The sequence below is a fragment of the Fringilla coelebs genome (genome assembly GCF_963513975.1).
Source record: "Fringilla coelebs genome assembly, chromosome: 27".
NCBI lineage: Eukaryota > Metazoa > Chordata > Aves > Passeriformes > Fringillidae > Fringilla > Fringilla coelebs.
The window spans coordinates 4,521,037-4,546,674 of record NC_140053.1 but is presented as its reverse complement, the minus strand read 5'-3'; the positions used below and the strand labels follow the sequence as shown (position 1 = coordinate 4,546,674).

Below are 25,638 nucleotides of genomic sequence, written 5' to 3'. Positions count from 1 at the left end.
CGCTGTGTCCCTGTCCCCGCTGTGCCCCTGTCCGTGTCCCTGTCCCCGCCGTGTCCCTGTCCCGTACCCCTGTCTCCTGTCCCGCTCCCGCCCGCCCGGGTCCCCCCGTCCCCGCCCGCCCCGGCCCGCGCGGGCTGAGGGGGCTCCGCGCATGCGCCCCGCGCCCCCCGCCCGGGCTCGGCGGCCGAGGGGCCCCGGCGCCGCCACGGGCCGGACCCGGTGAGTGGGGGCTGAGGGCGCGGCGGGACCGGGCCGGGCCGGGCGGGGGCCTGAGGGCACCGAGCGGCGCCACCCGAGGGACCGGACCCACGGGGGACGGCGGGGGGCTCAGGGGACCGAGCGGCCGTTCCGGGGGCACCGGGAGGCGGGAGCCCGAGTGCAGCCGCGGGCCCCGAGGGGCCGGAGCCGCGGCGGGCTGAGGGAGCCGGGAGCCCGGAGGGACCGAGCCGGGCGCTCCGGGGGGATCCGGAGGCGCCGGGATGAGCCGGGCGCGCTCCGCCGCCGGTGCCGCCGCGAGGGGCCGGTGTCACCCCCCGGGTCCCCGCGTCCTCCCCCTTCCCCGCTGCCTTCCGCGCTCCGAGACGGGCCTCCCGCGGTGTTTATCCCGAGGGAAGTGATGCCCGAAGGGCTTTCCCGGCCGGAGCGCCCGGTGCCCGCCCGCGGCTGCACGTGTCGAGCCCCTCGGTGATGAAGGGAGCGCTCCCCGCGCTGCCGAGCGCGGGAACGGAGCGACAGCACCGGGAGACGCCACCTGTGTCCCCCCATGCCCACCTCCCCTCCCGTGTCACCCCCGTGCCCACCGCTCCTCCCGTGTCATCCCCGTGCCCACCGCTCCTCCCGTGTCACCCCCATGCCCACCTCCCCTCCTGTGTCACCTTGTGCCACCTCCCCTACGGTGCCACCCCCGTGCCCCTCCCGGCTCCGGGCCGGACGGGGCTCCCAGTGGATCCCCAGCGCAGTCCCCGAGAGCAGCAGCAGCTCCTGCTCTCCGTTCCTTGCCCGGTTAAACCTTCCCAGTGCCGCTGGCAGCCGGAGCCAGCCCTGTCTGGAGCTGAGGGGCCGCAGCCGTGCGGTTTGGCATTGCTTGAGGAAATACTTCTCCAGCTCCAGGAGTGTTTGCACAAAGCTCTCAGACACGTGGGGGGATTGTTGGGGGTGTCCTGCGCAGGGCCATCAGTTTGGCTTGCTGTCCTTGTGTGTCCCTTCTCACCGAGGACATTCTGTGATTCTCTGAGCACAATGAGAAGTATCCTGCTCTTGTGTCAGATGGGAGTTTTGGCCTCCGTTGGGCACAACTTTCACCCAGCGTCATAAAATTTCAGAGGAATGACATTTGTGCAGCTATTTTTACTGGCCTTTTAAAGGCAATTCTCATTTCTGTTGGTAGGAATTAGTCCTGACACTTTCTGGTCAGTGTGACCTTGCTTCCCAGTGAAGTGCTGATTTTGTTCCACCATCGAATTAATTACAAATAGGAGATAGTTCATAGGGATTAATTAGGGCATGGAAGTACCATATGGATTCTGGAGCAACAGTTGGTGCCACCAGGTTCTGATTTTTCATTGGGTGTTTGATTGGTATTTGGAAAAGAGAGAGAGAACAAAACCCTTCTATCTGACAGACCGTTGATTGCTGTTATTATTTCCATGTCTCCTGCCTGCTCTAAGTCAGGATAATTGGTTTAAAAAAACCCCAAACTGTCCCTTCCTGTTAGAAATCTGTGTCCTGGGGATGTTCAATGAACCAGCTGTCAGTGCAGTTACCAAACTCTCCGTTCTTCAGGTCATTTAAGGGAAAATGGTTTCTGTCAAGACTCGTGTTTAGGAAATGCAAGGTGCCTTTCTCTGTATTTTTGGTACTTTCCAAGTCTGTTCTAAAGTTCTCCTTGTGCTTTCCTGAGGGAACAGGTCAGCTCACTGGAAAGCAGCAAGGAGTTTTAAGAGGGAATTTGAGCCTTACCGTGCTGTTTGACTCGGAGGGAAAGTCCTGCATCTGCAGCAGGGACGGAGCTCTGTGGTCACTGGTGGCTCCTGGGGGTGGGCTGAGCTGTCACATTCTGGTGCCTGGCGAATGCGCCGAGAGCTCCAGCGAGGGGCTGGCCCTGGGTGACACTGAGGTGGCAGCAGTGGAGCGCTGGCTGTCCCCGTGGCTGCCAGGGCGGCTGGCCGGGGCTCTGAGCATGTCTGCGGGCACCGAGGCTGCCAGGTAAGGCTGAGGGGCTGGGGCTGGGCTGAGTGTGGGGTCTCCGAGCCTTTCTCTGCTGAGAAGAGCCCTTTGCGGGGTATTTCTCCAGAATCAGGAACTTGTCTGACATTTCCAAATGGAAATGCCAGCAGGAGCACGGTGACAGGTCCCTTTGGAGGTGTCACATCACATGGAACTTGTTTTACAGGAGCGTCTCTGTTTTTTGGACTGTGTTGGAAACACAGCTGCTCCTTGGAGTTTATCACTCAGCACCTCTTGTCTTTTTTATCAAGGTTTAGATCAGTTTGAATGACGAAAAGTTGCTAAAAACGTTTTTCTGACAGGCTGTTCCCTTACCGAAGGGTCTGACTGCCTTTAGTGCTTTCAGACTTGAGTTTGTTTGTCCTTCCATTGATGGAGGAGACTGTTGAGTTATTGCTAATAGAAGCATTTCCATTTACAAATCTAAGTGTTTTCTTAATTTATACAACAATATTACAATTTTTTAGGTTTTTTAAATCAACTTGTCTTACAGGAGTGTTTCTGGTTTTTGGACTGTGTTGGAAACACAGCTGCTCCTTGGAGTTTGTCACCCAGCACCTCTTGTCCTTTTGAAATGGGTTTATCAAGGTTTAGATCAGTTGGAGTGATGAAAAGTTATTAAAAATGTTTTTGCTGACAGGCTGTTCCCTTACCGAAGGGTCTGACTGCTTTTAGTGCTTTTAGACTAGAGTTGGTAAGTTTGTCCTTCCATTGGTGGAGGAGACTATTGAGTTATTGGTGATGAAAACATTTCCATGTACAAATCTAAGTGTTTTCTTAATTTATAGAACAAAATTGTAATATTTTTGGGTTTTTTTAAAGCAACTCACAAGCCTGAATGCAGGATTCTAGACAAGGAATTGGCATGAAATACCTCTTTTCTAGATGTGTACCATCCTCAGCCCTTCATTAAAGGACTTTTTTTGCCCCTCACTTCAAAGCAAACACCCAGCTCAAGACAGATAACGTCCAAGTGATGCAAATACTGGTAAATAACTAGAAAATTTGGGTCAAGGACTGAGAGCACAGTGCTTGCTTTGAACAAGGCAGAGAGGAGCCCCAAGAGGGTTGGGAATGTGAGGAATTCCAGGGGTCCCAGCCCTTGGTAGGGGGAAAGTTAAAACCCAGATGTTGGGCAAATTGAGACCAATTTTAAGAATTTATTTTGGTACATCCTGGAGAGTTTTAATTATAGACACAGTTCTTCTAAAGAATTCTGTGGTTCTAGAGGTAATTGGTGTGTGAATTATACTGCTTAGGTGAAACTTTATCTTAAAAAGTCTTTCCTGGGTTTGGATAGTCCTAGAGTTTACAAGAACAAATTTCTTTAAAGCTCTGAAATTTAATCACTGATGGAGTGTTTGTGATGAATTTTAGCACCTAAATTTGTTGATTTACTAATTTGCTGATTGCCAGCAACTTCTGTGAGTCAAAAAAATCCCCAAACTTTCCTCATCCACCACTTTTGCCAAGGAAAGGATGAGATCCAGTGCCTGAGGTTGTACCTAGGAGTGATCCAGAGGATCAACAGAGCAGCCTGGGAACACCCAGTTAGGAGCTGGATAATCCAGAAGGTGCCTTCCTTGGATGTGTTATGGATTGGATCACTGAAAATCCAGTGCCTTGGTGCTTTTCTGGGGAGCTGGAGAATCCAGAGCCGCAAGGGCTTGGTGGTGCTGCTGGTGCCTCATTCCTGACCCAGCTGTGATGCTGGAGAGTGAGTAGTCCTTTTGGAATGGTGAGCTTTCCATGGAGAGTGAGCAGTCCTTTTGGAATGGTGAGCTTTCCATGGAGAGTGAGCAGTCCTTATGGAATGGTGAGCTTTCCATGGAGAGTGAGCAGTCCTTATGGAATGGTGAGCTTTCCATGGAGAGTGAGCAGTCCTTTTGGAATGGTGAGCTTTCCATGGAGAGTGAGCAGTCCTTATGGAATGGTGAGCTTTCCATGGAGAGCTGCTGGAGCCCCACAGAGTGTGTGAGCCCAGGCAGACCCTGCTCCCTGGGGTGTATTTTGGTGATTTGTGATCATCGGCACTTGCAAGGGGCTGCTGGCTGTGTGAAGAAGTGATGGAATCAGGAGTTGGACTTGGATGATTTTTGTGGGTCTTTTCCAGCTCAAGATATTCTGTGATTCTCAGAAATTAGGCTGCAGCCTCACCATCAGAGGGGGCTGATCTTGGGGCTCTTTCCTTAAACCACTTCATATTTTCAGCACCTTTTTTAAAGGTGGAAACCCGAAGGAGCGTTGCCTTGTACAAGGGACCTCTCTTGTGCCTCACCCTTCCTGCTGGGACAGGATTCCCTGAAGCCCAGCAGGAACTCGGACAAGGGTGGTGATCATTAAATGCTTGGAGTGAAACCCTGGTGGATAATGGACCCCTTTGTTGTCCCTCCCGGGGGATGGGCACTGCTGCCTCATTAGGGGGAAGGTGATCCTTTGCTCCCACCCTAATTCCAGACTTTGTGTTCTGTGCTGCCACTCCACAGAGCTGACCTGTGCTCCAGATTTATGTATTTTTAATCAGCTCAACAGGAAGCAAATTATTGCCATTAAAGAAGTTCCATTACAATTCACTGATTTTTATGTTGGCTCTACTTTGTCCCTGCTGACCTACACAGGGAAGCACATCCCTGCCCAGCCAGCAGGGAGACTCCCTGAGTTACAGATGGCCCCTGGACCCTGCTGCCAGCCCCTCACGGGTGGCTGCACGGCCACCCCTGTGTGCCCTGCTTTGGAAGGGAGTGAAGGTTTTATTGCAGAAGCCCCTGGCATTTATCAGTGTTTCCAGCTGCTCTCGGCACTTCCTGCAAGCAGCAGGAGTGCAATGCCCGTGTCCTGTGCTTGTGCCATGGAATAGCAGGCTGTGCTTTTTATTGACTCAAATTCTGGTTAATAATGGTCAAAATGGATTAAATCACATTTCACTTGCTATGTTCCGTATTGCTCAGTACATAAATTCTGCTCTTGGAAAAACCCATGTTTTTAAAATGTCAATATCACCAAATTTCCCATGCACTGCCCATTCTTGGTCCTGGTTTTGGGAAGCTCAAAAAGGAAATTATCTCCAAAAAGCTTCTTGGAGGGGAAAGGGCAATGTTAGCATTTCCTTTTCTGACCTCCTCATACCATAAATATGAATTGTTATTGCTGCTTGGGTAGTGACACACAGTTCTTCCCAAATTCAGGACTGTCTGGAAGATCTGGCTGGGATTTTTTAAAACTTGCCTTCGTATTGGTGTAAAATGAAGATTTGAGGTGAAAGTTCCTGCATGTGATGTGGGATAATTGACATACTCAACGTGTGGCTGGGCACTTGTGATCTTACTGGTGATTCCTGGTGAAGGAAATACTGAGAATTGCAAAAAGAAATCCATTTTCCTTCTGCAAACATAGAGAGCTTGGTTTCATACCTCAGTACTCGCCAGTAATTCCTCAGTGATTCTGTTTCAAGGAAGAATGTGATTCCGTTTTAAAGCAGAACCCAAGCAATAACACAAGTTACAAGGTTTTCTGGCTATAAATAAAAAAATCTATATTTGGAAAAAACAAATAGTGTATTTATGGACAAAACTGTATTAAAGGAAATGTGATGGAAAAATTGAGTCAGATGAGCTGATGTATGAAGCATTCCCCTCTGGAGTCATTGGGCTGAAAAATGTTTTATATGCCTAAACTTGAACAGATGCTTCAGCACACACACACACACAGTCCTCCCCCGGTTCATATTAGCAGTTCTGCTCATACCACTGTGATTAATTCCCAGACCAGCCTGGTTTAGGCTCTTTTCAGGGGGCACCGGGGTATTTCCAGATCATCCAGGTACTTAAGCCATGCCTAGCTGTAAATAAGCACCCCAGATCATCCAGGTACTTAAGCCTTGCCTAGCTGTAAGAGCAGCCCAGATTATTAGCGGGATTTGTTTCAAGCTCTGCATTAGGCATGTGTTTAAATGACTCACTGAGCTGGGATTTACATTTTTACACGGGAATGAAGGATTTCTCTCTGTTACCTTGCCTAGATGGAAATTGGTGGAGTCAATCAGCTTTTTTGCCTAAACAAGTCCATGAAACCAGCTTTGGGCTCTTACAGTTATTAGTTCCAGCTTTTTAGTTACCAATTTGTCAGAAAACAAGTCTGAGTGTGCGTGCCTGACCTCGATTGAGATACTGAGGAGGACTGAAGGAGGGAGGGAGGGAGGAAGGGAGCATCCATATGGATGACCAGCAGATTGTGCCTCGTGTCCTTTCCAGCCCCAATGTCGAATGCACAGTTGGTGGTGCTGGAGGAGGCTGACAACTGCATTGGATTATTTTCCATCGAGTCCCTGCTCTGGTGTCCCTCTCAACCATTAATCTGCTGTCCTGGGGAGCAGGGTTTGCCTTGTAGGTGGCTGTGCAGAGCATTCCCCCTCCTCTGAACATCCCCAAAATCTTCCCCAAAAGTGCCACGTCTTGGCGATGCTTCTGTCCACTTTCTTTTCTGATGAAGGAATGTAGAAAAATGACTTCTGGGTCTAAACATGGGTCTGGCTGTGGTGTGCCTGGGGAATGCAGCTCCTGCAGGATGAGGGATGGTGCTGGTGGCAGCAGGGGATGGAGCTCCTGCCCGCGGTGATATCCTGGCATGAGTGGTGCAGCCCTGCCAGACTCGGAACAAGCCATTGCCTGTGAAGTTCTGTATCTCTCTCATGCTTAAAATAGTCAAGAGCCTGGAAGGGTGATTGTATGTCTTGTGTGTGCCCATGTTCCCTTGAGGGGGAGTTTTGACTCCTTGTTAACTCCTGGAAGCCTGGCTCTGCCGTGGATGCAGGGACAAGGATGACACCCAGCACTGCATAATCCTGAGGTTAGAGATGTGTCTGTAGGCAGGCAAGGGGGTGGGTGTAGGCTGTGCACATGGGGCTGCCCTTGGTGTCAGTACAATTTTTAATGGCATAAAATTAAAATAGTTGAAGTTCCTAATGTGTTTTGCAGCTGTGCTGCCCTGCATGCAGCATGTCCTCCTAAAAATCTAAAAATCTCCTGATTCTCAGGGTAAACATTGAAGTAGTTGAGAAATGACTGAATTTTACTTGCAGCAGATTCATTCGCAGGAGTTACTCAGCTTGTGCTCAGATATGGAGTTAATCTATTTTGAAATGAGAAGAATTTTCATGGTGGAAACTGTGATTCCTGAGATATTATAAAGCAAAATAAAATTGAAGTGTTTGGGAGGAAGCACATGGCGATCTTCCACAGAGCCATATGGAAATTATCTTTATTCCATGGTTCGTGTGAAGTCTTTGCTCCTTCTGGAGCTGACTTGGAGCCTCCTCCCCAGTGCTGTCCCCAGCTTGGTTTGTATTCCTCACCTGCTCTTGCTCTCTTTGCAATCTGTGACCAAACCCTATCGATCCGAGCAGAATCCGATTCCCTGGAGGGCTGTGCTGGACAGAAATAAATCATGGCTGCCCTTCAGGTGTTCCCATTGCCCGGGGTCGTCTGGCACATGCAGAGTTCCAGGGGGCTGGAACTGAGCAGTGATTAACAGCCCCTGTACCAATTCTGTTCCCTCTGGCATCTGCTGGTGCCTCTCTTTCAGCTGGTTCATGGAGGGGCTTTTCCCCAGCACCTGGAGGCACTCACTCCTGGCTGCTTTGGAGCAGCCACATGGATCAGATGGAATCTTGCCTGCTCCAGGGTCCTGTTCCTGACCTGCCCCATGTGGGGCTGCAGCAGAGCAGGGGGGAAGCTCTGGACTCTCTCAACATGCTCTGCTTTGTGCCTACAGACTTACCCTTGCCTGAGGCACTGCTCCAGCTTTCAGTTTTTGAGGGGTTTTCCTTCTCCAGGCTGCTCCAGGTGTCACAGCTCCCTGCCTGCTTCCCCCCTCAGCCTTCTGGCTTTTTTCCAATGTCCTTCCCCCACCAGCCACTTCATACCCCTTCTCCAAGCTCCTTCTGTTCTCTCTTCCCATGATAGGAGCTGGCCAGAGTCAGGGCCACACACCATGGGTGAGCCATGGACACTCAAAGGACATGGCAGAGTGACCAGGGCCACACACCATGAGTGAGCCATGGACACTCAAGGGACATGGCAGAGTCACATGCCACGGATGCATGTCACAGGCACATGGTGGCACAGCAGTGTGTGCTGGGTGTGTTTGTCCTCTGACACTGGTGAAACACTGTTTTGGGGCTGTGCTGAGCAGTGCCAGAGCATTCACAGAGCAGCCTGACAGCCCCAAGACCTCCTGCTTGCTGAGGCCATCTCAGGGCATATCTATTTTTAGGTGAAATTGAGATTTATTATTTTTATTCAATGTATGCATCACTTTATCCATGTGGAATTCCATCTGCCATTTTATTTCCAGGTTGCATAGACTCATATGGTCCTTGTGCTGCCCTTCATGGTTGCTTATCCACCCCCCCCCCCTTGAATATTTCCTTCAGGATGCTGGGTCACATCCAGACAGTGTCCTGGTCTGCCACAGCCAGCCTCTCCCTGTGACCCTTGCTCTGACTTCCCTCCCTTGCAGGAAATGATTGTTTACTCCTACTCCCTTGCCTCCCACCCAGCTGTCTCCATACAGGGACAATCCCTTTTCCAGTGGCCTTTTGGGGTCCCTACAGGAAGCCTCAGATGAGAGAGACTCACAGAGGTTAAAACCCAGAAGATTTGGAGCCCTCTGGGGGGCAGGAGGTGCCTTTCCAGAAGCCATGCTGACTTTTCCCCTGGTTTATTGTATTTATACAGAGAATCAATGCCCACTAATTGTGCTCTGTGTCATTAGTCCTGTGTAAATGTTGGGTTTGGAGAACTACACTTTGCCAGGATTTTCTTTACCACCCCTGTCTGACAGAGTTGCTTCCCTGTCCCAAGACAATTTTAGGAGTGGCTGTACTCCATGCTCCATTAACCCCTTGGTGGATCCATCCAGCCCTTCCTACTGTGACTCCTCGGTTTGTGTCTTTGCTCTGTAACCTCCCCTCCAGTCCCTCCAGTAGTGGGAACCAGTTTCCCAGTGAATCCCAGGGGAAAGGGCTGGCAGAGAGCCTGGAACTGCTCCTGGTGCTGTGAGTTGTGTGTAAAGGAGTCACAGCATTTTCCCTGGATGGGTTTGTCGTCTCTTTCAGTGACATTAAAGCTGAGCCTGTTCCTGATGGTGGCTTTCTGCAGGGTGACTGTCAAGGTGCAGGTGGGAATCTGAAGTGGGAGTGGTCTGAGGGCTGGAACAGCTCTGGAGATGGGCTGGGGGAGCTGGGGGTGTTCAGCTGGAGAAGAGAAGGCTCTGAGGATACCTTGCTGTGGCCTTCCAGCTTATAAAGGGGCTTAGAGGAAAAATGGGGACTTTTTACCAAGGCCCGTAGTGACAGGACAAAGGACAACACTTTTAAACCTAGGGGGGACAGGGTTAGATGGGACATTAAAATGAAAGATTTTACCATGAGAGTGGTAAGGCCTGGCACAGAGTGCCCAGAGCAGCTGGGGCTGCCCCTGGATCCCTGGCAGTGCCCAAGGCCAGCCTGGACAGGGGTTAGAGCAGCCTGGGACAGTGGGAGGTGTCCCTGCCATGGCCGGGGGAGGAACAAGATGAGCTTTAAAGTCCCTTCCAACCCAAACCCGTCTTTGATTGTGCTCGGCAGAGTGGGTGCGATTGCCTTAATGAGACAACCCACCAAAGAGCCAGTGGTTCCTTATCAGGAGCGATCTTATCTGCAGCTAATTCCCCTTTGTGAGAGTGAACGAGCTGTGACACAGCCGATGCTCAATTACCCTTTGTTTGAAGAATGTTTTTGCAAGCAGACCTGCTGGGCTCTGCGTTAGGAAGTGGCCCAGCCCTTGGGCATTCCCGGCTCACCCAGAGGTGATCTGCTGGCTCCTGGTTGGAGCATGAAGTTCACTCCGTGATTAACAAAATGTCACCAGCCTCCTAAAATCTTGGAAATAAGAAGCTGGGGAAGAAGCGCTGTTGCCCTGACCGTAGCTGTGGCTGCAGTGTCTCAGTGGGTTTTTCCTGCCTCCAGCAGCCCCACAGCACCGTACACACCATCCCCTGCCCCCCTGTCAAGTCTCACGCCTGACTCAAGCACTGGGGAGGCTGATCTGCCTTCAGTTTGCTGCTAATTGTCCCAGTCTGTGTCCATAATAAGTCAGATAAAATCCTTGACCAGGGAAAGCAGTCAGGTGGAAAAACTGACCCGTCTGCCACTGTGTGCTTGGTGCAGAGTGCCTGTCACTGGGAAAAGGGCTCCTGGCCTCCTTTCATAAAAGAGGAGTTATTTCCAGCTGTTCTCAGGGGGAAAAGCCCCAGTCGGTGTGTGTGTTTCCCAGCTGGAGTGATGCAGCATAGGGAGTTCATCAGTGCTTCAGGTCTCTTCCCAAGGGAGTCTCAAAGTATTCAAGTCTTTCAGAAATGGACAGTTTTATGTTTCTTATTTCATTACAGGGATTTTTTTTTCAACAAATAAGTCACTTAGTGAATCTATGCATATTTATATTCTAAATTTTATCTTTGGCAAAATAAAGCTGTTAAGACTCCTGTTGAACTCAAGCTGGAGTAGCATTTTAATGCCAGTATGGCAATCTGCTGCTTTACTCTGCTCCTTGTCTTGGAATAAACTGTGTGTAAAACCAACTTTATTGAAACAAAACTCTTCAGCTGTTTCTGGGGTTTAGCAGCAACTTAGGAGAAGTTCAAGCAGCAGTAGAGTGATGGCTTGTTGTGGACCTGTTCTCTGGCAAGGTGCTGTCCTTGGCTGTCTGTCCCAACGCCATTGTTAGGAAAATTAATCCACAAACACCTTTATGTCCAAAAAGGAAACAGAGGAGTCTTTTGACTTTATTTGAATAAAGGGAGAGGCCATGGGGCATTGCCCTCGGATCTCTCCAATTTTTGGAGGACGCAGCCTTCTTTTTTATCCCAATTTCCCGCCACATTTCCCTCTCTCTTTCCCATTGGCTGAGGTGCTTGAGAGGTAAAAAATTCCCAATACATCTGATACCAAAGATTTCCCTCTAATGTATAACCCTCCCTTTTAATTGTTAATTCTTACAGAATTAGGGGTTTTTCTTCCCCATTGTTTCTTTCATCTTTCAATGTCTAATTTCATTTATCAGCAAACCTAAAGTTTATTTGTAAAAGCAATATTTTTTTCCATTCATCAATTGGTGGAATCCTTCTCATTGTTTCTTTTATCTCCCAGTGCTGGTTTTATCTACCAGCAGACCCACAGCTTGTTTGGAAAGACAAACCTGCTATTCCTCTCACCATCCTCATGGATTGTTGTGCCATTTGGCACAGCTGGCCCCTGTCCTGCTCAGGTTGGTGCTCTTCACCTGGGGCCATGCAGAGTTTGGTGAAGTCACAAGGGGCTGCAAGGCTCTCTGCTCCTCCGTGTCCCAGCGTGGGAACAATCCAGGCCCAGTTTAGCAGAGCTGTTCCAAGTGCTGGGTGCCTTGAAACACGGCAGGGAGGGTTTGCAGTGCTGAGGCTTTGGTTTGCAGTGTTCTCCTCTGCCTCTGAACATCCTTCCCTCTCTGCAGAGCTGCTCTTGTAGAAAACGTGATGTGGATTTGGTGGAGTTGCAGGCTGAGGCGGTGGCTCCCACTAGACCAGATAGAGCTGGGGAATATAAAACTCTTTTTTTCGAATGTAGGTCACAGAGAAGCAGCTGCCATGTTGCAGGATGGGTGACTGGGGAGGTTGTGGCAGACTGTGTCGGGCTCTGTGGTATCTGTTTCATTTACAAGCTGTTCATGGTAGTCTTTGAGGTTTATCTATGAAGCAAACGCTGTCGTGGTTTCTTTTGACTGTCATAAGATGGTGGTGGGAGCATTAGGTGTTCATCCCCATTGATTGCCTCCCGCTCAGCCAAGTGAGAGCCTGTGATTTTGATGTACAGGAGCCGACAGAATTGCTCTCTTTTGGCTTCTCTCTCCTTCCCTGAAATGGCCGTGAGAGTGATATTTGGGTCAGCTGCCTCCAGTGTGTCATTTTCTTTTGACACTCATCCCTCTGAGCACAGAGGAGGAGCCCGCTGGGGAAATGCTGTGGAGCTGTTTGCTGCACTGGAATCGGGTGCAGTTAAAGGGGTGTTGTGGTTATCTGAGTTTCTGATCACATCAAGGCAGGGAGGTCTCTGATGCCTGACTGGAATGGCGAGGGAGTGAGGATGGCCTTCCCCAGACCTTGCTGCTAGAGAGCTGCAGAGATCCAGGTAAGCACATGGATTGGATGTGCAGCCTGTCCAAAGGCTGCTGCTCCCCAGCAGTGCCTGTCCCTCTGTGCTTCCCTGGGAGGCATCACCCAGAGGTGCTGTGTGTTCTGTGCCTTCTTCCCTTTGGACCTTTGTGGCTCTGTCTGGGGCAGCAGGATTGTTCCTCCTTGCCTTGCTGCAGGGCTCAGGGTCATGGCCTGAGGTCTTGGGTGGGCCCAGGTGCTGCCATTCCCTGGGTGTCACAGGTGGGTTTGCATTGTCCAGGCTCTGCTCACCCCAGGTGTCCTCAGGTGCAGCCCTGAGTGACAGGACTGGTGCTGGGCCTGCCTGCACAGGCAGAGTCTGCAGCAGGACCTTCTCTTTTCTCTTCTCTTCTCTTCTCTTCTCTTCTCTTCTCTTCTCTTCTCTTCTCTTCTCTTCTCTTCTCTTCTCTTCTCTTCTCTTCTCTTCTCTTCTCTTCTCTTCTCTTCTCTTCTCTTCTCTTCTCTTCTCTTCTCTTCTCTTCTCTTCTCTTCTCTTCTCTTCTCTTCTCTTCTCCAGGCAGAGTTTGCAGCAGGACACTCTTCTGCCCTTTCTCTCTTTCCCTCTGCTGTTCCCAGACTGGTGAGCATGTCCTGAATTTTTTGTTGGCAGGTGTGTGCAGGAATCCCAGCCCTAATCCATCTCACTCTTCCTTGAATTGCTGTTGGCCACTCAGGACCTGCCTTTTGTCATTCTCCTCACTGCAATTTTTCCATCTTTAGCCTTCCATTTGCCATATTTGTTAAGATAACTGCTGGGAACACATTTTCCAATAGGCAGCAGTACAATATTTTTAATATTTTAATAATGCATTGTTATATCAGTAGCACTGTGTGGCAGTTGTCCTGCACTGGCAGGGGGAAGGAGCTCAGGTCACAGTTTCACTTGCTTATGTGGCTCAAGTCCCTGCAATTGTCCCCTGTTTATTATGTTCATTCTTACAGGAAAAATGGCTAAATTGCTTTGCTTCTATTGCTGTTGCCCAGCCTGTTCTCCATGGTGCCCAGGGAATGGTGGGCAATTGATGGCTTTTGAATGGTGGAAAATTGATACACAGAAAATTCCACCTAAACATAAGAAAAGCTTTTTTTACTGTGAGCATGGTCAGATGTAGGATCAGACTGCCCAATGTGACTTTTCAATGCTTCTGTCTCTGGAGGTGTTTAATAGGATCAGGCTGCCCAGAGAGCTTGTGGTGGAGTTATTTAAAACCTGACTGGACATGGGCCTTCCAGCCTGCTCTGGGATGTAAAATATGGTGGTTTAAACTACCAGTTATCAGAACATTGCACATTTCTGAAAGGGATGCATTTGGTACAGGGGAGCTTTGGGGTCAAGCACCTTCAGAAGTGACTGAAATAAAGCTCTGTCACAAAGGGGCTGTCACAGCCTCAGAGCAGGGAGTGTTGGGGTGTTTGGTCTCATGTTTTGTCAAGAGGTAGCACATTGTGTGTCTGAGCCAGGGTTTAGTAGCCCTGACTAAGGAGCATGTGGTGCCTCATCAGATGTTTCCCTGGTCCAGGAGCTGCTCCTGGGAAGGAGAACTCTGGTGTTTGGGAGATCAGTGCTAGCTGTGTGTGCTCGTGGAAAAGCCTGCAGGATCCCTGGGGTGTGGGGGAATGGGAATTGCCAGCTCACACTCTGGAGTGTTCTGTGTACCTGAGGCCATGCTCACCCAGTCTGATGGTCACTTCAGCTGGTAGGAACAGTGTTTCTCCAGGATGCCCTCCAGATCTTTGGATTTTAAGCGTATCAGTCCCCAGACCTGTTGTTTGATGCCAGCCTGGGCTGGCATTTGGTTAAACACTTGATCTTGATCTCAGAACAGCAGTGTTGGGCGTTTTCCCTAGTATGGCTTGAACTTCAGATTCAAATTCTTAAAAAAAAAAATTTGAATTGTCTTTTACCTACCCTGTAATTCTTTGTTTTCAACATCCAGCTGAATTACATGGGGAAAGCTTTCCTGTGCTTTACTGAATTCACAGAATCACAGAATCACCAGGTTGGAAGAGGCCTTCAAGATTATGGAGTCCAACCCAGCCCCAACACCTCATCTAAACCCTGGCACCCTGTGCCACATCCAGGCTTGTTTTAAACACATCCAGGGATGGTGACTCCACCACCTCCCTGGGCAGCCATTCCAGAACTTTATCACCCTTTCTGTAAACAACTTTTTCCTAATATCCAGCATATATTTTCCTTGATGCAGCTTGAGGCTGTGTCCTCTGGTTCTGTCAGTGGTGCCTGGAGAAAGAGACCAACCCCACCTGAGCACAGGCACCTTTCAGGGAGCTGTAGAGAGTGATGAGGGCCCCCCTGAGTCTCCTTTTCTCCAGGCTGAGCACCCCCAGCCTGGTGGGTCGTGCTGGACCTGCCAGTGCTGTAGGAGCCCAGTTCCTACAGGAGCTGCTCAAACCATGTGGGCTCAGTGGGGTTAAACTGTGGTGGAGAACAGCTGTGAGATGTGTGAGGCTGGAGGAGAGGGGGAGCGCTGGTGGAGTGAACACTGGGTTGGTTCTGAGCTCCAGGAACCCTTCCTTGGATTATTCCTCATCTGCCATCAGGTTGTGGAGGAGGGGGTTTGTTCCTGCTGCAGGCTCCAGTGCCAGCACTGTGCTGATCCCCAGGGTTTGGTGTTGGTGTGGCCCAGCCAGGGTTTCAGTGTAGGCTGAAGCAGCACACAGGTCTCTGACCACTTGGTTTCCTCCGTGATCACATTTCACATCACCACAGTGCTGCCATCACCTGGGGCTCCTTCTGCCTCCTGATACCTGGCATCTGCAGGATGGGTGTGAGGAGCAGCCTCAGGCTGGTGTTAGGCCCAAGAAGTGCCAGACTGGGAGCTCATTCTCCCAGCCTCTGAGCTGGAACACCTCATTCCCATCCTTTGGAAGGGATGCTGATTTCTGAGCTTATGTGAAGGGATTCAGGCTGGCACACACCCCACAATGGGCCTCCAAAAATCATGAGGTGACAGAGACTGTAGAGCCCAGTGTCCATTTCCCGTGGTTTTGGGATGGATGAAAGTTTGACAAGAAAGTCTCACAGATGTTTGTGCTTAGCAGGAAGATTTTTGAATGTAGAACCTGAAGAAGGAATAGAAATGAAAGCAAGTTTTGATATAGAAGAAAAGAATTGCTGAGCCAGTTTTACTGGATAACCAAGGAGGCAAAGGATGTTGGTTAGAAGGGGTTTTTATGACTTAGAGCAAAGGATAAGCCCACATCAAACAAGATGTTTTTACCAAGCAGGAAGATAGCACAGGCAAACAAGTCAGCAAATGTGGCAAGTAGAAAAAAGGTCTCAGAATTTTCCAGTGTAAGAAAACTGAAAAACAACTTCTGGCTTAAACTGTAATATACTGACTTTGAGTGATTGGAGAGCAGTAACATGAATATGGTAATTATAGCAATTATGATAGGCTATAGGTAAAAATTAAGGTATAGATTGGTTCTACTGTATGAAGATGCTCAGCAAAGAAAAGTCTATAATGCACTGTAACAAAACCAAAGGGTCTCCAGGCCTGCCTGCAGCTGGAGCTGACAGCTGTAGGCACAGGCTGTCACCCACGACCCTGGACTGCTGGAACATCTTGGATGGAATAAACTGCATTTTGGATACAATAAACTGCCTTTTGAAGAGCCACCTGAAGTCCCACATCCCTCATACAGGCTCTTACACCGTGGAGCCTGTTGGCACTGCAGGCTCTGGCTCTCAGATGAACTCGAGTCAGGCTCAGCTCCTCCTGTCCTGGTGCTGCTGGGCTGGTCCCCGCTGTGCCCCGCTGGTCTCGGGGGTCTCTGTGGTCAGGGTGAGATGTGTTAGAGAGTCTCTTTTCCCAGCCTGGCAGCCAAAGAAGGAGTCAGGATTCTTCTGTTCTCATTCTCAAGGTTGTTTATTATTTCTTATCTATAACATTCTTTCTCTGACCTGCTGGGGGCTCCAGAGAATTCCCCCCTTTCCTGCGGCCCACACTGCTTTGGATGCAGCCTGGGGGACAGTTGGATTTCTGGACTGTTGCTGGTTGGGTTGAGGCACACTGGTGTTATCTTTTATACTAAAAACTACATGTACATTATTTACAATAATTTCCCAACACCTGTCACCTATGTTAGACAGTGAGTTTCTACTCTAAACCAATCTAAAAGTGCCAGCATCACCCAGAAGATGGAGGCTAAGAAGAAGAAGGAAAAAGGACAAGGCACACCCAAATCCCTCCATCTTGGCTTCTGAACCCCCATTCTAAAAACTCAAAATCCTACTTTTCTATCTGGTAACAGGCTATCATTCTACTTAGACTTTCGTGGCTTGTGAATCCTCATGTAAGGTTGGTAATTGTTGGTTGGTAATTGTTTTTTCCAAGGGCTAAATCAAAGGCACAGGTGTTTTTGACTCCATGCCAAGGTCTCTGAGCCCCCTCTCAGGGTCTCCAGTCCTCCAGGGCAGCCAGAGGAATTTCCTGGGTTCCGAGCGTCCCGGGGTGCCTGCCCTGCCCTGCACACGCTGCCTCCTGCAGCAGCACTCTTGCTGGAGGTGCAGTAAAAGCTGGTTCGGGCCAGCACAAAACACGTCGTGATTTCATCTGAATTTTGTCACTGCGGGGGAGTGTTGCTAAAATTGTCACTTGGCTTCCCATGTTAGCAGTACCTAGAGGGCACGCCGAGGCGACCGGAGGTTCATGTCTTAGCTGCAAATTCCAGTTTATCTGTAAGCTGAATGCTCGGGTGGGGATATGTTGATTTTCAAAAAGATACGTACTTGACATCTTTATTTTTTTGACAGCGCAAGAATCTTATTATATCCCTACCTCTTACCCATATTTTCCTGTTCTATTTATATCCCACATAGGAGCTGTGGTCTCATAATTCAGCGTGGGGTTTTGTAGACTCGGGGGATTGGTCTGGGAATCAGCAGAGCCTTGTTAGCATGCCTGGGATTGGAAGGCACCATTCAGAAATGGTTTCCAAATTGACATTGACATTGTGGCTTTTTCCAAACCATTCTCTGCTGTTGCCACGTGAGCCCTGCCAGATGACAGAGGATTTATTTGAAAGAGCACTGTGTGCTCTCCAAAAAGTCCCAGCCTTTCCTTCCCAAATATTCTATAAGATTAAAAATAAAATTCACTCTTCTTATTCCTCTTCATCACTACTGCTGAAAATAGGAGTAAAATTGGTGGGGATTGAACCCACTTCCTTCCCAGATGATAGAAGGGTGAGTTGAGTTATCCCAGGGATATCCCCACATCCTTGCTCTTGTGTCACTCAGGACAATGGACACTGGAATTGCTGCTCAGGGAATGCAGGTGGCATCAGCACAACACTCACCAGGATTCAGGATGTGTTGGCACCATTCCAGTGCTGGGTCTGGCCATGGCTCTCTGCTTTCTTGAGCCGCAGTCTTACTCGTATTCCAGGTTAAAAAAAAAAAGTAACCCCTCTGCTTCCTCAAAAGTACTTGTAAATCATGTAATTTCTTACTTTTCAATGTAAATGAGATCTGAATGAATAATGCTAATTATTCATTCATCCTAATTCCAATACTATTTTAATTAGCCTGTAGGCCCAATTTCACTTTCATGCAGCATGAAACCTCTTTTGACTAACAACAGAATTGCCATGCATTTCTTCTTTTTTTCCCTGCTCAGCACGTGTCTTTTTAAACTGCTTAAAAACAAAACAAAACAAATAAATCATTAATAAATTAATCAAATTTCATTAGCATGACCTAGGAAGACATAATTTAGGGAGGAAAAAAGTCTTCTGTAGATATATTCATTCTCCTTAACTGCCTTGAGACTATGAAGCCTTCAGAAAAGCCTTGTCTGAGGAGCTGCTGGTGAAATATGAAAATTTAGGGACTCTCCACTATTCCCTGCCATCAAAGGGCAGGGACACCTTCCACTTCCAGGCCTTGGACACTTCCAGGGATGGAAGTGCTCTGCTGTGGGCACCCTGTGCCAGGGCCTCCCCACCCTCATGGTAGAATATCTCCAATGTCCCATCTAACCCTGCCCACTCACAGTTTGTAAGCATTGTCCCTTGTCCTGTCACTACAGGCATTGATTATATGTCCCCATTTCTCTTACAAGCTCCATTTATCCTGAAAGGTCCCAGGATGGTCTCCCCAGGGCCTTTCCTTCTCCGTGCTGAATCACCCCTGTGCTCCCAGCCTGTCTCCACAGCAGAGGTGCTCCAGCCCTTGGAGCATCTCTGGACTCCCACCAACAGGTCCATGTCTATCCCATGCTGGGGGCTCCAGAGAATTCCCCCCTTTCCTGCAGCCCACACTGCTTTGGATGCAGCCTGGGGGACAGTTGGATTTCTGGGCTGTTGCTGGTTCATGTCCTGTTCTTCATCCTCCAGTCTCCCCAAATCCTTCCCTGCAGGGTTTCTCTCCATCCCCCCATCCCAGTCTGTGCTGCTGCTGGGGTTTGCCCCAGCCCAGATCCAGGACCCTCTCACTGGCCTTGTTGAAGTTCCTGGGGTTGCCATGGGCCTGCTCCTCCAGGCTGTCAGGATCCCTGGGAATGGCATCCCTCCCCTGCAGGGTATCAGTTGTGCCCCTCAGCCTGGTGCCATCCTTGGCATGCTGAGGCTGTGCCCAGCCCCACTTCTGTTATTGATGGAATGACATGAAATGAGTCCTGGTACCACAGAAACATCACAGGAGAGCTTGGATTGGATGGGATCCACGTGGATCTGCAGTCCAGCTCCATGATCCTCACAGGCTGCCTAGTGCTGAACCAAACCAGCAATCCCTGCACCTCATGCCCAGGTGCTTTGGCCTGTAGCTGCCACTTTGCACTGGGCTGGGGCCAAGAGGCTCCAGTTAGTGCTGGGCTGGAGTCAAGGGGCTCCAGTTTGTGCTGGGCTGGGGCCAATGTGTGCTGAGGCAAGGCCAGGAGATGGTTCTGAAGGTGTTTGGGATTTGACAGCCTGGAATGAGGCTGCCTGGACACCCACCTGGTGCTGGCTGTCCTGCCCTCCAGGTGTCCTCCATCTCAGGGGAATGGGGACACTGCTGGAGCAGTTTTAGTTTCCTCCTGCCCCACTGCTGTCCCTGCCACACCTCAGCTGTTCTGTCCAAAGGCTGGATTTGAAGCATTTTGCAGTAACTGCTGCTCCACAGTGCAGTTCTTCCCACCCTGGGTGGCAGGAGGTCACCACTGTTTGAGGAGAAAGCTGAAAGGAGGTGAAAATTTGAATGTTAAAATGTTTAAATTCATAGCCAACCCCCCCATGGGCTGGGTAGAGGAGAGGGAACACCTGAGGGGCCATTCCCTGGCTGTGTGTGAACACCAGCAGTGTTAACTCCAGAAATTCTCCACCTGAAGCTGATTTCTTTTTTCTCATGTACCTGCTCCAAATTCTTCTTCATTCTCTCTGGATGTCAGAGCCTGCAAAGCTTTAATTCAGGAGCCAGCCCACTGTCAGAGATAAGCCTCCTGATATTTCATCAGGGATCCTGCCCGCTCCAAGGAGCCTCCTCCGCTGGAAGTGCTGAAATGAACTTATGACAAATACAAGAAATGAAAGTCTTTCTCAAATGCACTTTCTGGCATGACTTAAATTAGCTGAAATTGCTGACATTCTGCCTTTCTCAGATGCGTGTCAGTGTCCATAGACTTTTCTTTCAAACATTGGAAAATTATTGAGTTAAATGTTGCCAGAAACAGCAGCTGCAGGAGCGTGGGTGTACATTGGGTGAAGGTTACTGTGATGTGTCTGGGTGCTGCAGCACACGGTGGAGGAGAGGCAGAATGTGCCCCTCTAACCTTGGCTGGTCCCACAGAACGGAAGGACACCACCGGAATTCCACTTGGAAGTTCTTGGGTTTGTACTGCATTGAATTTGGATGGGCTGAACCTTTCCAAGACTTAATGACTGTCATTTTGCTTGAACCAAAACATTTCCTTAAAGACCAGGAAGTTCTTTGCCTGCTCCTGGGTCCTCCTGTGTTTGTCCCAGCAGCTCTGCTCAGGACTAGGACTAAATGGACAAAGTGACACTTCCTTGGCAAAGACAACCAGCTCTTGGGCAGCTTCAGAGTTCCACAGCCAGGACCCACTAATTGGCAGGTCCTGGTTGTTAACCACAGGTTGGGTAAATCCTCCTGCATCCCAGGGCTGTGGGAGCCCCAGCATATGTCTGTACGTAGGTCTGGCACTCTGTGCACTGATACAACTGGTGGAATATGGGTTGGGAATCACAGGAATGATTCCTGCGTTGGTGCCTGTCTGCAGGTAGAAAATGCACTGTGAAAAGCTGGCACATACCTTGAAGAAATTTCTTAGATGGGAGGTAGCAGCTTGTCTAAAAGTAAAGATTCTCTTACTGAAATCTGCGCTCATTTCCAACTTCCCTGTCCTTAACTCCTGAGGAATGTGACAGTATATGAAAATTTAAAGGCTGGTTCCTGCTGTCACTCCAAATTTACATTGGCAACAGTGTTTAATTAATTTCAAATTTACTTAGTAGTTTACTTTCAGTGAAAAGTGTGGCCCTGACATTTTCAGTGAATAAGAGTTAGCCTCTTAAACTCCTTTGGGTTTTGTCTCTTTTTTAGTTGATGAATCACGAGGTGTCAGTGGGGATGTGCCCGTCCTGTCAGTGCCCAGGGTGATGAGATGGGCAGAGCAGTGGGGTGGGAGAGGGGTTTTGGGATTCCTCTTCTCTATTAACCTCCTGTTCCAGATGTGGGGTTCACCTGCCTTTGCTGCCCATTGCCCTTCTCAGGCACATGCAGGACCCCCAGAATTATGTGCCCCTCATCTGGACCCCAAATCCGAGTGGGAATTGCTGAGTGTGGGGTGTCTGAAGCGCTGTCTCATCCCACTGCCACAGAACTCAGGTGGCAGAGCTGCTCTTGGGTGCCTTTCTGAAATGGGGTGCCAAGCCCTTGCTGCAGGAATGGGCTGCACTGGGACTGGAACCTCTGGTCCCTTTGCCTGTTAAAAATGTGCTATTTCAGCCAGTGCTCTATGGAATGATGGCAGCAGGGTTGTGTTCAAGGGGAGCTTGGATGGAAGCCTTGGGGGGATTGCATGCACCTCTAATAGCTGTTACCTATGGAGCACATCTGATTCAAGCATGTCCTTCTTCAGGGCTGAGTGCAGGTGGCCTGTCCACCTGAGGGAGGGCTGGGGATTTTTGTCCTAATTGGTAATTTTGATGACACATCATGATCCTGACTCATTGCTGTTGGGATTCACTTTCATTTTCCTCCTATTTTCCCAACTAAACAAATTGATCTTTGTAAATCACTCACTTTTAGGCATCTTCCCTGTCCCTCAGCTGGTTTTGAGCTTCCTGTAGCCACTCTCTGATGCTGGAGCAACTGCTGAAGGATGCAGCCGCAGGCGCCCGGGGCTGTCTCGCTAACAAGGAGGTAAGATCACCCCCCTGGCTGCTGATTGCAGGTGACACAGCCAGGGCTCCATCCATCCCCTGCACTCTATCAACAGCCCTCACTGAGACCCTGATCCTTCAGGGGCCTCATTCCCTTCCCTGTTAACTGGACACCCACAGCAACCTCTCCCCCTGTTACCAAACCCTGCTCTGCTGGTCCTGAGCTGCACTGAGTGTGGTTCAGGCAGTGGGGCTGTTCCAGGGCCTCAGCCTCCCCAGCAATCTGGGTTTTCCTGTCCTGGTAACTCTCATCTCCAGTTCTCAGCCTGCAAACTCATGTCCCATGGGCCCATTTTGTCAGCAGCCACTCTCCAGCTGAGCTTGGGAAGATCAGCCTGACTGCCAGGGATTTTCAGAACTGCTGTAATTATGGAACTGATCTTGGACCTAATATGGGAATCATTTGTCAAGACTTTTGTTACTTCTAATCACTTAATATGGCCTTTTTTAATACTCTCCTGTGCTATTTTTTTTCTCCCACTGTCATGAAGGGATAAATCAAATGTCCTGCACAGGCCATCCACACCACATCCCTGCTCTTGGCTTTTCAGTGAAACACTGAATTCCACAAGAGGGAGATCACATTGGTATCCTTTAATTCTGCATTGCTTACATCTCCTCACATTTAATTATTTTGCTTATAAACAACTCTCTAGTTACTTGGAAGAAGTTGAATAGTTCCAAGTATTAATTTTCCTCCAATCTCCTGGAATTTTTTCGGGTTAAGAACAAGAATTCTTAATTCTTATTCTAGGAATAGGAATTTCTTCAGGTTAAGATCAGAGTGCTAGAGATTTGTCCAGTTCAGGGTTCAGGAGCTGTTACCAAATGTTTTTCTGATGTAATAATTTCTTGCAATAATCTTTATGTCAAACTGATACTTGACATAATCCAAAGTCTGAAAGATGCCTCATCCCTTGTTGCCCTAACAGTGTCCAGCATTGTTTTATCAGCTTTTTTCCTTGGAGCTCCAGGAGGGCCTGCAGTGCTGCTGGGGTTTGTTCAAAGTGTTGCCAGACAGGAGTTTCCAAGGCTGGGATTTTTACTGTTAGGATTGCAAATTTATCCTGGAGTGCTGGAATGGTTTGGGGTGGAAGGGACCTTGCAGCCCATCCAGTGCCACCCCTTGCCACAGGCAGGGACACCTTCCACTGCCTCAGCTTGCTCCAAGCTCCCTCCAACCCTGAACACTTGAACACTTCCAGGGATCCAGGGGCAGCCACAGCTTCTCTGGGCAACCTGGGCTCTGCAGGCATTGGAATTTGGCAGGGCTGCCCCGGCAGGCTGTGCCAGCCCCGCTCGGGAGCGTGGCCAGCCCCGGCAGTTCCGGCGCTCGCTCAGCTCCTGCCAGGCTGTCCCTTCTCCCCTCACCCCCCACTGCTCACTGCTGTGCTGTGGCTCTTCTGAAAGTTTTGACAGGTAACTCTTTCTAACCAGGTTTTCACTACAAAATCTTCTCGGAACTTGGGAGGAAGGTTTTGAGCCTCACCTTCAGGGGCTGGACCCAAATCCATCCACAGGATGGTTTGAGCACAGTTAGGAGCTCCTTGGCCCAGCCCTGTCCTTGCAGGGTGGCACTGCTCAGGGTGACACCAGGTTGTCCTGCCTTTGCATCACAGCTGGGCTGGGCCATCCCTTCCTGAATTAGGAGAGCTGGTGCTGCCCTTGGGCACAGCAGTGTGTCCCGTGGGTTGTGGCTGAGATCATGATCACAAGCCCAGACTTTAAAAAATTAAAATAAATCCTTTTCTCAGTGGTGAAATGTGGCCAACAGCACCCAAAAATCTCATGGGTGCTTGTCTTCCCGTCCCACTGTGTTTTGGAGTCTTCAGCTTCCACTTTAAATATTTTTATCAACCTGTGACGCACAGAGCAACCGTGTCTCTGTCTTGGGCTGGAGGGTAGCTTTGGGAGCACTTTTTAAATGAAATTATACTGAACTGCTACTTTTTCTTACAGCAGATTCCTCAAAAGCCTGCGGAGGAGACGTAGGATCTTCAAGCAAATTCTGGCAGCTGGATCCCGATAGCAGGTGATGGTCACAAACACGGAGGGGTGTTGGGTGTAAAAGTCGAGTTTGAACCATTTAGGCTCGAACTGATAAATTCATAAATATGTGGGGGTTGTGTTTGTTTTTTAGATAAACTCATTTGACCACCATGAGTTGGAGTTTTCTGACCCGCCTGTTAGAGGAGATCCAGAACCACTCAACCTTTGTTGGCAAAATCTGGCTGACAGTGTTGATTGTGTTTCGGATTGTCCTAATTGCTGTGGGAGGAGAATCCATTTATTATGACGAACAGAGCAAGTTTGTGTGCAACACGGAGCAGCCTGGCTGCGAGAACGTCTGCTACGACTCCTTCGCGCCTCTCTCGCACGTCCGCTTCTGGGTGTTCCAGATCATCCTGGTGGCCACTCCCTCGGTGCTGTACTTAGGCTATGCCATCCATAAAATCGCCCGGATGGTGGAGCACAGCGAGGCCAGCAGGAGAGCCAGGAGGAGGAGCTTGCCCATCCGCTGGAAACAGCACCGGGGCTTGGAGGAAGCTGAGGGTGACCATGAGGAAGACCCGATGATGTACCCGGAGATCGAGGTGGAGAGCACCCGCGAGAGCAAAGAGAAGCAGAGCCCTGCCAAAGCCAAGCACGACGGCCGGCGGCAGATCCGCGAGGACGGGCTCATGAGGATTTACGTCCTGCAGCTCCTGGCCAGGGCCCTGTTTGAGGTTGGCTTCCTGGTGGGGCAGTATTTCCTCTACGGCTTCCAGGTGAGCCCCGTGTTCGTGTGCAGCAGGAAGCCCTGCCCGCACAACGTCGATTGTTTCATTTCCAGGCCGACCGAAAAGACCATTTTCCTGCTGATAATGTACGGGGTGAGCTGCATGTGCCTGCTCCTGAACGTCTGGGAGATGCTGCACTTGGGCTTCGGCACCATCCGGGACACGCTGAATGCCAAGAAGAAGGAGCTGGTTGACTCTGGGACCTTTAACTACCCCTTCACCTGGAACACACCCTCAGCTCCCCCGGGCTACAACATCGCGCTGAAGCCGGAGCAGATGCAGTGCACGGAGCTGTCCAACGCCAAGATGGCCTACAAGCAGAACAAAGCCAACATAGCTCAGGAACAGCAGTATGGCAGCAATGAAGGGAACATCCCCTCCGACCTGGAGATCCTGCAGAGGGAAATCAAAGTGGCTCAGGACCGCCTGGACCTTGCCATCCAGGCTTACAACAACCAAAACAACCCCAGCAGTTCCAGAGGGAAGAAATCCAAAGCGGGCTCAAACAAAAGCAGTGCCAGTAGCAAGTCAGGAGATGGGAAGAACTCGGTCTGGATTTAATGTTGACTCAGTTGATATGCTGTGGTTTTTTTCCCCTAGTTTATCATAACCAGCAGTCCCGTGAATAATGGCTTCCATTAAGGGAATATTTGACTCTGCTGATTTTCAGGGATACCGTTGGCTCGTGATTCAGCCCCAGAAAGGGTTTATACACTGACTCTAGGACTTTAGAACTTTATTCTTTTGTCTTCCAAGTCAGGAGACAAATAGGTATATTTAATTCATTCTCATTGAACGGTTTATGCTGTATGTACAGTATTATAGTACATTTATTATGCACAATTTTTTTTGTATTTGTACACTGGATCTGATGTTACACTTTTTATATCAACAAGGACAAAGCAATGGATAGCCATTAGCACTTTGTTAATTTTATTATTGTTGTCTGCAGTTATGTCATTGTTCTTCCTCGTTTTCCAAGTAAAACTTTTTATAAAACTTT

At 49.6% G+C, this 25,638-nt stretch overlaps 1 protein-coding gene across 2 annotated transcripts; it reads left to right on the top strand.

Moving 5' to 3' along the window:
- The first annotated feature begins 105 nt into the window (after positions 1–105).
- On the top strand, positions 106–25,638 carry GJC1 (gap junction protein gamma 1). 2 transcript variants are annotated; one of them, XM_084222160.1, is made up of 4 exons: positions 106–219; positions 21,722–21,835; positions 23,818–23,887; positions 23,996–25,638. In XM_084222160.1, exon 4 carries the CDS (start codon positions 24,015–24,017, stop codon positions 25,194–25,196), a length of 1,182 nt encoding a protein of 393 aa, XP_084078286.1. In that variant the 5' UTR covers positions 106–219; positions 21,722–21,835; positions 23,818–23,887; positions 23,996–24,014; the 3' UTR covers positions 25,197–25,638. The 2 variants fall into 2 exon arrangements, with proteins under 2 accessions (XP_084078286.1, XP_084078285.1); XM_084222159.1 differs by having other exon boundaries at positions 23,815–23,887.